The sequence below is a fragment of the Nipponia nippon genome, unplaced genomic scaffold (assembly GCF_047370975.1).
Source record: "Nipponia nippon isolate SJK-2023a ecotype South Korea unplaced genomic scaffold, ASM4737097v1 scaffold_38, whole genome shotgun sequence".
NCBI lineage: Eukaryota > Metazoa > Chordata > Aves > Pelecaniformes > Threskiornithidae > Nipponia > Nipponia nippon.
This window is the reverse complement of record NW_028262356.1, coordinates 505571-515463: the sequence shown is the minus strand read 5'-3', so window position 1 is coordinate 515463 and position 9893 is coordinate 505571. Positions and strand designations below refer to the sequence as shown.

Genomic DNA, 9893 nt, shown 5'->3' with positions numbered 1-9893 from the left:
GGGGTAAGGCCGCACCAAGGGCGGCGGGGGAGCGAAAAGAGCCCCCCCCCCCCCCCCCAAATCATCGAAACGGCTGCGGGCGGCACAAATCGGGGGTTAAATGGGGAATAAAGGGGTTAATGGGGAAGAATATTAAAAAATACACCCACCCCCACCCCCCCCCGCGCTAAGGCCCCTGGGTCTGCGCCCTCCAGCCCTCAAGGGGGCGCTGTCACCCCCCCGCCACCACTGAGGCCCTTCTTGCCCCCCTCCGCACCACTGAGTCGGGGGGGCTCAGTGCGCATGCGCGAATGGGGCGGCGCAGCGCCACCTCCGAGCGCCAGGGGGCGCTGTTTCCCTTCAAGCCCCACCGCCGCGAGGCATGCCGGGAGTTGTAGTTGTCCGCCATGTTACTAAGTCGGCCCCGTTGCATGCTGGGAGCTGTAGTTCTGTTATAGACGCCCTCCCCCACCCCGTTGGCCGCAGTGCATGCTGGGAGGTGTAGTTCTGAACCAAGGCAGGGCCTCGTCAGCCATGTTGGCCGCATGCTGGGAGGTGCAGGTCTCTGCCCAGGGCCCCCTGCCAGCCATGCTGGCCGCAGTGCATGCTGGGAGCTGTAGCTGGGGCTCCCGGTGACCACGCTGCTCTTGGCCGACCACTCCTGCCCAACCCCCCCCCCCCCCTTTTGGCCCGTCCTGCCGCGTCCCAAGGCCACCCTTGTGCCCCACCGCCCTCTTCGAGCGCCACAGGGTCTTTTTGGCCCCCTCCAAACCTCGCCTGAAGCCATCAGCCCTCTTCAACCAAGGCTGGAGAACAAAGTCTTTGCCTTTTAGACCACCGATCCTGGCACGCTTGGCTAATATGGCCACCAGCGTGGAGAGGCGCTCAACCCCATGTCCGCCAAGCCATGAAGGCACGTTCACCACCATCATTGCATTAGGCCACCACGGCCATGAAGATGTGTTCACCACCATCAGTGTGTTAGGAAACCACGTCCACCAAGCCATGAAGATGCGCTCAACGCCATTGCTGCGGTGGTGAACCACAGCTGCCAAGCCACGAAGCCGTGCTCAACACCATTGGTGCGTTAGAAAACCACGTCCACCACCATGAAGACACACTCAATACCATGGCCGCGTTGGGAAACCAAGCCATGAAGAGGCGCTCAGCACCACGGTTCTGTTTGGCAACCACATCTGCCACCACGAAGACACATTCAACACCATTGGTGTGTTAGGCGACCGTGGCCACCGAGCCATGACGCTGTACTGACCACCATCGTCGTTGCATTGGGAAATCACATCCGCCGCTGTGAAGATGCGCTCAACACCAGCATTGCGATGGTGAACCACGTCCACTGAGCCACGAAGACGTGCTCAACGCCAGCACTGTGTTGGGAAACCGCGTCCTCCACCATGAAGACGCGCTCAATGCCTTCATCGCGTTGATGAACCACGTCCGCCAAGCCGTGAAGGCGCGCCCGACACCAGCGTCGCGTTGCGCAACCATCTCCACCATGAAGACGCGCTCAATACCTTCATCGCGTTGATGAACCACGTCCGCCAAGCCGTGAAGGCGCGCCCGACACCAGCGTCGCGTTGCGCAACCATCTCCACCATGAAGACGCGCTCAATGCCTTCATCGCGTTGATGAACCACGTCCGCCAAGCCGTGAAGGCGCGCCCGACACCAGCGTCGCGTTGCGCAACCATCTCCACCATGAAGACGCGCTCAATACCTTCATCGCGTTGATGAACCACGTCCGCCAAGCCGTGAAGGCGCGCCCGACACCAGCGTCGCGTTGCGCAACCATCTCCACCATGAAGACGCGCTCAATGCCTTCATCGCGTTGATGAACCACGTCCGCCAAGCCGTGAAGGCGCGCTCGACACCAGCGTCACGTTGCGCAACCATCTCCACCACCACGAAGATGCGCTCAATGCCTTCATCGCGTTGATGAACCACGTCCGCCAAGCCGTGAAGGCGCGCTCGACACCAGCGTCGCGTTGCGCAACCATCTCCACCACCATGAAGTCGCGCTCAATACCTTCATCGCGTTGATGAACCACGTCCGTGAAGACGCGCGCAACACCAGGGGCAACCACGTCCACCGAGCTGTTGTGCATCCACCTCACCCACGATCGCTATGGTTCTTCTCAGGTCCTTTCTCACCACCCTACGTGAGCTTGTGACCTGTGTGGCCAGGTGACATCAGCTCATAGCAGCTTCACGAGAGAGGTTTTTTTTTTCCCCCCCAAAAAAAACCCACTTCCCGCAGCCCCAGGAGCAGTGGAACGCTCTTCTGGTGGCCTCGACGCGGCCACCGTCACGCCGTGAGGTGCCGGCGCTGCGGCCCCGAGCACCCAACCCCACCAGGAGGGACCCGGCCCCTGCTTGCACCTTCCGTTCCACGGCCCTGCCTGGGCGGCGGCGGTGGCCCGGTAACAACCGGGGTGGGACGGGGTGACCGTGGAGAGCCCCGGACCTCTCCTTCGGGAACTGTACCTGTGGGGTCTTTTATATAGATATATTTATGTTTTATATATTTATATATATTTATATTTTTATATATATATACACACACACACACGGCGCTGTATATTATCTTATATATACACCAAAAATATATTCAAATTTGTATGCATGAATATAATATAGTGTAATATGAATATAATAAATATTACATTATATTATACACAATGATACGGCTTTATATTGAATTTTTATATTTATTTCATGTTTTAAATATATTTTTACAGCTTATATGCTTATATATTATTCAATATAAAAATAAGATATAAGCATATATTACTACATAACATTAGATATATAAATTAAGTGTATGTTTTTACATATATAAATATATATAAATATAAAAATAAATATTTTGCTTACATTACTTGTATTCTAGTCTATTGTATTATACTAAAATAGCGCGTCTCTGTATAAATACTTAAAATATATATTTATACATAAATGTCCATTCCTTTATATACACCTATAAATACATACAGGGGCGTTAGACATGCACACACACTGGTTGTTACTGGTCTGTACTGGTCTCTGCTGGAGGAGGCTGCTGCTCCTGACATCCCTCACCAATCGCCGTGGCAACCAGAGGGCCCCACCTAATGACATCACCTGCGCAGAGGCATCTGGGCAGGCGGCCATCTTTATTGGGGTCAGGCCACCGGGGGGCACAGGGGACCCAGGCGTCCGGTGCAGAGGGGACCCAGGCGTCCGGTGCGGAGGGCACCCAGGTGTTTGGGTGCAGGGCACCCAGGCGTCCGGTGTGGAGGGGACCCAGGCGTCTGGTGCAGAGGGGACCCAGGTGTCCGGGTGCAGGGGACCCAGGCGTCCGGTGTGGAGAGGACCCAAGCATCCAGTGCAGAGGCGACCCAGGCGTCCGGTGCGGAGGGCACCCAGGAGTTTGGGTGCAGGGCACCCAGGCGTCCGGTGCGGAGAGGACCCAAGCATCCGGTGCGGAGGCGACCCAGGCGTCCGGTGCGGAGGAGACCCAGGTGTCCGGGTGCAGGGGACCCAGGTGTCCAGTGCGGAGAGGACCCAAGCATCCGGTGCGGAGGCGACCCAGGTGTCCGGTGCGGAGGGGACCCAGGCGTCCGGTGCGGAGGGCACCCAGGTGTCCGGGTGCAGGGGACCCAGGCGTCCGGTGCGGAGAGGACCCAAGCATCCAGTGCAGAGGTGACCCAGGTGTCCGGGTGCAGGGGACCCAGGCATCCGGTGCAGAGGGGACCCAGGTGTCCGGGTGCAGGGGACCCAGGTGTCCGGTGCGGAGGGCACCCAGGTGTTTGGGTGCAGGGCACCCAGGTGTTTGGTGCGGAGGTGACCCAGGTGTCCGGGTGCAGGGGACCCAGGCATCCAGTGCAGAGAGGACCCAAGCATCCGGTGCGGAGGCGACCCAGGCGTCCGGTGCGGAGGGCACCCAGGTGTTCGGGTGCAGGGGACCCAGGCGTCCGGTGCGGAGGGGACCCAGGCGTCCGGTGCAGAGGGGACCCAGGCGTCTGGTGCGGAGGGCACCCAGGTGTTTGGGTGCAGGGGACCCAGGCGTCCGGTGCGGAGGGGACCCAGGCGTCCGGTGCAGAGGGGACCCAGGCGTCTGGTGCGGAGGGCACCCAGGTGTTTGGGTGCAGGGGACCCAGGCGTCCGGTGTGGAGGGGACCCAGGCGTCCGGTGCGGAGGGCACCCGGGTGTTTGGGTGCAGGGGACCCAGGCGTCCGGTGCGGAGGGGACCCAGGCGTCCGGTGCAGAGGGCACCCGGGTGTTTGGGTGCAGGGGACCCAGGCGTCCGGTGTGGAGGGGACCCAGGCGTCCGGTGCGGAGGGGACCCAGGCGTCCGGTGCAGAGGGCACCCGGGTGTTTGGGTGCAGGGGACCCAGGCGTCCGGTGTGGAGGGGACCCAGGCGTCCGGTGTGGAGGGGACCCAGGTGTCCGGGTGCAGGGCACCCAGGCGTCCGGTGTGGAGAGGACCCAAGCATCCGGTGTGGAGGTGACCCAAGCGTCCGGTGCAGAGGGGACCCAGGTGTCCAGGCAGAGGGGACCCAGGTGTCCGGGTGGGGGGGACCCAGGCGTGTGGTCAGCAGCGGCGGGGCGAGTCGGGGTAGCGCTGGCGCAGCTCGGCGCGGAAGTGCCGGAAGAGCTGCCGGTTGTGGTGCAGTTCGGCCTCCCGCCCCCCGTGGAAGCCGCCGGCCTCCTTGAAGCCACGGTGGACGACGAAGGCTCCGTCCAGCACCGCGAAGCGGAAGCCGACCATGTGCAGCTCGCACGCCTGGGGTGGGGGGAGCATCACCCATGGCACCCACGACACCCCCCACCCCCACCCCTATAGCATCCCAGACACCCATAGCACCCACTGATGCCTTATAGCCCCCATAGACTCCCATAGCACCCACTGATTACCTATAGCACCCATAGACCCACACAGCACCCATAGATCCTCTACAGCACCCATTGATGCCTTATAGCACCCATAGACCCCCACAGCACTCACTGATGCCTTATAGCACCCATAGATCCTCTATAGCACTCATAGAACCCCACAGCACCCACTGATGCCTTATAGCACCCACAGACCCCCATGGCACCCATAGGCCCCCACAGCACCCACGGAGCACCCAAAAAGACACATAGCACCTATAGATCCCTACAGCACCCATAGATCCCCCAGAGCACCCATGGACTATCTACAGCACCCTTAGACCCTCTACAACACCCACAGACCCCTATAGCATCCATAGAACCCTACAGCACCCACAGATTCTCTATAGCACCCACAGTCCCCCTAAGAGCACCCGTAGCCCCATGACCGCCCCACAGACCCCACAGCCCTCATGACCACCCTGTGGTCACTGTGGCCACCCCAGAGCACCCTCAGCTCCCGTGACCACCCTATAGCACCCAGGGCCACCCTACAGCAACTCACAGCCCCATGGCCACCCTACAGTCACCATGGCCACCCCATAGCACCCAGGGCCACCTCACAGCACCCCCAACTCCCATGGCCACCCTCTGGTCACCAGGGCCACACCACAGCAACCCACAGCCCCATGGCCACCCTATGGTGACTGTGGCCACCCCAGAGCACCCTCAGCTCCCATGACTACCCTATAGCACCCAGGGCCACCCCACAACAACCCATAGCCCCATGGCCACCCTATGGTCAACATGGCCACCCCACAGCACCCCCAACCCCCACGGCCACCCTATGGTCACCACGGCCACCCCATAGCACCCAGGGCCACGCTGCAGCCCTCCCAACCCCCACAGCCACCCTATGGACACCACAGCCACCCCATAGCACCCAGGGCCACCCCACAACAACCCATAGCCCCGTGGCCACCCTATGGTCAACATGGCCACCCCACAGCACCCCCAACCCCCACGGCCACCCTATGGTCACCACGGCCACCCCATAGCACCCAGGGCCACCCTGCAGCCCTCCCAACCCCCACAGCCACCCTATGGACACCACAGCCACCCCACAGCACCCAGGGCCACCCCACAACAACCCATAGCCCTGTGGCCACCCCATGGTCAACATGGCCACCCCACAGCACCCCCCACCCCCACGGCCACCCTATGGTCACCACGGCCACCCCATAGCACCCAGGGCCACCCTGCAGCCCTCCCAACCCCCACAGCCACCCTATGGACACCACAGCCACCCCATAGCACCCAGGGCCACCCCACAACAACCCATAGCCCCATGGCCACCCTATGGTCAACATGGCCACCCCACAGCACCCCCAACCCCCACGGCCACCCTATGGTCACCACGGCCACCCCATAGCACCCAGGGCCACCCTGCAGCCCTCCCAACCCCCACAGCCACCCTATGGACACCACAGCCACCCCACAGCACCCAGGGCCACCCCACAACAACCCATAGCCCCATGGCCACCCTATGGTCAACATGGCCACCCCACAGCACCCCCAACCCCCACGGCCACCCTATGGTCACCACGGCCACCCCATAGCACCCAGGGCCACCCTGCATACCTCCCAACCCCCACAGCCACCCTATGGACACCACAGCCACCCCATAGCACCCAGGGCCACCCCACAACAACCCATAGCCCCGTGGCCACCCTATGGTCAACATGGCCACCCCACAGCACCCCCAACCCCCACGGCCACCCTATGGTCACCACGGCCACCCCATAGCACCCAGGGCCACGCTGCAGCCCTCCCAACCCCCACAGCCACCCTATGGACACCACAGCCACCCCATAGCACCCAGGGCCACCCCACAACAACCCATAGCCCCATGGCCACCCTATGGTCAACATGGCCACCCCACAGCACCCCCAACCCCCACGGCCACCCTATGGTCACCACAGCCACCCCCCAGCCCCACGGCACCTGGCTGATGCGGTTGAAGCCGTACTGGAGGAAGCGCTCGTCGAAGGGTGGCACGCCGCGGGCCGGCCCCACGTAGAAGGGCTCCCAGGGGTCACGCCATGCGGCCTCGTAGGCCACGCGCAGGTGGGGGGTGGGTGGCAGCGCCCACCAGCGCCCGTAGTCCGTGGGTGCTTGGCACCGGGGGCACAGTGCCCCATAGAAGGGCCGGGCGTCCCCCGTGTCCCACCGCTGCAGAAGCTCCGCCTTCGTCCCCGGCACCCGTGTGCCCGCGCGGACCTCAAAGGCCGGCAGCACGAACACCACCTTGTCCCATGACGGTGTGGTGGCACCAAGGGAGTTGGGGTCCTCCAGGGCATTGGGGTCCTTCAGGGCCTTGGGGACCTCCAGGGCATTGGGGACACCTGGGTCACGGAAGGTTTTGGGGACCTCCAGGGCGTTGGGGACACCTGGGTCACGGAAGGTCTTGGGGACCTCCAGGGCGTTGGGGACACCTGGGTCACGGAAGGTTTTGGGGACCTCCAGGGCGTTGGGGACACCTGGGTCACGGAAGGTCTGGGGGACCTTTGGGACACTGGGAACCTCCAGGGCGTTAGGGACACCTGGGACGCTGGGGACACCGGGGACACCCAGCCTGTTGGGGACCTCCAGGGTGTTGAGCGCCCCAGGGTCACTGGGGACACCAGGGACACGGGGGAGGTGCAGGGCACTGGGGACCCTGAGGCCACCAGGAGCCCTCCATGCTGGGGGGCCCCCCAAAGCTTTGGGGTCCCCCAAGACCCCTGGAGCCCCCAAGACATTGGGGCCCCCCAAGAGCCCTGCAGTCCCCTGAGCCGGGGGGTCCCCCAAGAATCCTGCAGCCCCCACCACTGGGGGGTCCCCCAAGACCCCCGCAGCCCCCTTCACCAGGGGGTCCCCCACCCCCCCGCCAGCCCCCCATGTTGGGGGGCCCAGCCCGGCCCCCCCCTCCCGCAGCAGCCTCAGGAACCCCTCCCGCAGCCCCCGGCTGGGCACCACGTCAGCGTCCAACAGCAGCACGAAGCGCCCCCCAGTTTTGGGGGGACCGGGACCCCCATTCCGGTGGGGGGCCCCCCTTTCCTCCGCCGCCCCCGCCCAGGCCACATTCCGCAACAGATTCCCGGGGTACGGCACCCCCAAAGTGTAACTGGGGGGGTCGGCGGCCGCCAGGCGCCGTAGGGCCCCCCGACAACCCCCGGGGGTTGGGGGGCCGGGGTGGGGGGGCACGGCAGGGGGGGGCGCAGCCGCCCCCACCACCACGTGTAACCTCAAGCGACCCCGTAACCCCCGGCAGGGCCCCCCCAAAGCTGCCAACAGCTCCCCCAACCCCCCCTGGGGTACCCCAAAAACAGCCACCGAGAGAGGCCCCCCCCACAGCCCCCCCACAGCCCCCCCCAGGGTCCCCGCCACCCGTCCTGGGGTGCCGTGGGTGGCCAGGACTAATTCGGGGGGGTCCCAGCGAGGGGGGGTCCCCAAGATGTCCCGATAGACCCGGAAGGTCCCCGAGGTGTCCAGCACCCCCCGGGGGGGGGCCCTGGGTGGGGAGGGGCGGCGGTGGGGGAGGGGAGAGCGGGGGGGGCAGGGCTCGCAGGTAGAGGGTCTGCAGCAGCGCCAGCCCCCCCAGTAGCCAGACGCAGCCCCCCAGTAGCCGCCCTCGGCCCATCGCCTGCTGACACACACCGCCCCCCCCCCCGGCTCTGGACTGGGGGATACTGGGAGGGGGTTAGGGGGCTTCTAGGGGCACTGGGAGTGTACTGGGGGGTGCTGGAGGCTACTGGGAGGGGGCTGGAGGGACTGCGGGGGTACTGAGGGGGGACTGGGAGGATGCTGGAGGGGGTTGTGGGGCCTGCAGAGGCACGGGGAGGGTGCTGGGGGAGGACTGGGAGGGTACTGGAGGGGGCTGGGAGGTCTAGGAGGCTACTGGGAGGGTACTGGGGGGTACTGGAGGGGGCTAGGGGGTCTAGGAGGCTACTGGGAGGGTACCGGGGGTACTGGGGGCTACTGGGAGGGTGCTGGAGGCACTGGGGGGTACTGGGGGTACTGAGGGGGACTGGGAGGAGGCTGGAGGGCTTCTGAGGGCACTGGGAGGGTGCTGGGGGGGGTTGGGGGGGCTCCGGAGGCACTGGGAGGGTGCTGGGGGGGGGGACTGGGGGGCACTGAAGGGGGCTGAGGGGTTCTGGGGGCACTGGGAGGGTACTGGAGGGGTACTGGGGGGCACTGGAGGGGGCTGGGAGGGGACTGGAGTGGGCTGGGGGGCACTGGAAGGGGCTGGGAGGGGACTGGGAGGCACTGGGAGGGAGCTGGGGGGCACTGAAGGGGGCTGAGGGGTTCTGGGGGCACTGGGAGGGTGTTGGGGGTATTGGGAGGGTGCTGGGAATGTACTGGGGGGTATGGGGAGGGTGCTGGTGGGTGCTGGGGGCTACTGGGGGCCACTAGGATGGTACATAGGTGTGTACTGGGAGGGTGCTGGGGGGTACTGTGGGTTACTGGGAGGGTGCTGGGGAGCACTGGGACCTGTATGGGGTCACTGGGACCAGTTCTGTGGGGTCACTAGGACCAGTGCTGAGCCAGGACCAGTATGGCATCCTGGAAGCACTATGGAATCGCTGGAACCAGGAAGGGGTTACTGGGACCAGTATGGGATTATTGGGACCAGTATGGGCCTCTAGGACCAGTATGGGGGTGCTGGGACCAGTATAGGGGACAGATGGTTACTGGGACCAGTATAGAGGGTTATTGGGTCCAGTATCGGTGCCGGGATCAGTACGGGAGCGCTGGGAGCTTTATGGGTGCCGCACCAATACCGGGAGGGGTGAGTGGGACCAGTCCGGGTGGGTTACTGGGACCAGTACGGGCGCTGGGAGCAGTCCGGGGGAGACTGGGCCCAGTCCGGGGCGGGGGGGGTCACTGGGCCCAGTTTGGGGGTGGGGAGGAAGGACTGGGCCCAGTTTGGGGATGGGAGGGGGGGGGGGGGCACTGAGCCCAGTCTAGGGAGGGAACCGGGCCCAGTTTGGGGGGGGG

At 64.3% G+C, this 9893-nt stretch overlaps 1 protein-coding gene across 1 annotated transcript; it reads right to left on the bottom strand.

Annotated features, from left to right (window-relative positions):
- Window positions 1-4572: 4572 nt before the first annotated feature.
- On the bottom strand, window positions 4573-8933 carry B4GAT1 (beta-1,4-glucuronyltransferase 1). Its single transcript, XM_009466400.2, is given in 3 exon segments — window positions 4573-4764; window positions 6858-8429; window positions 8431-8933. Coding segments are annotated over 3 exon segments (1869 nt in total). The 5' UTR covers window positions 8536-8933.
- Between the last annotated feature and the right edge of the window lie 960 nt (window positions 8934-9893).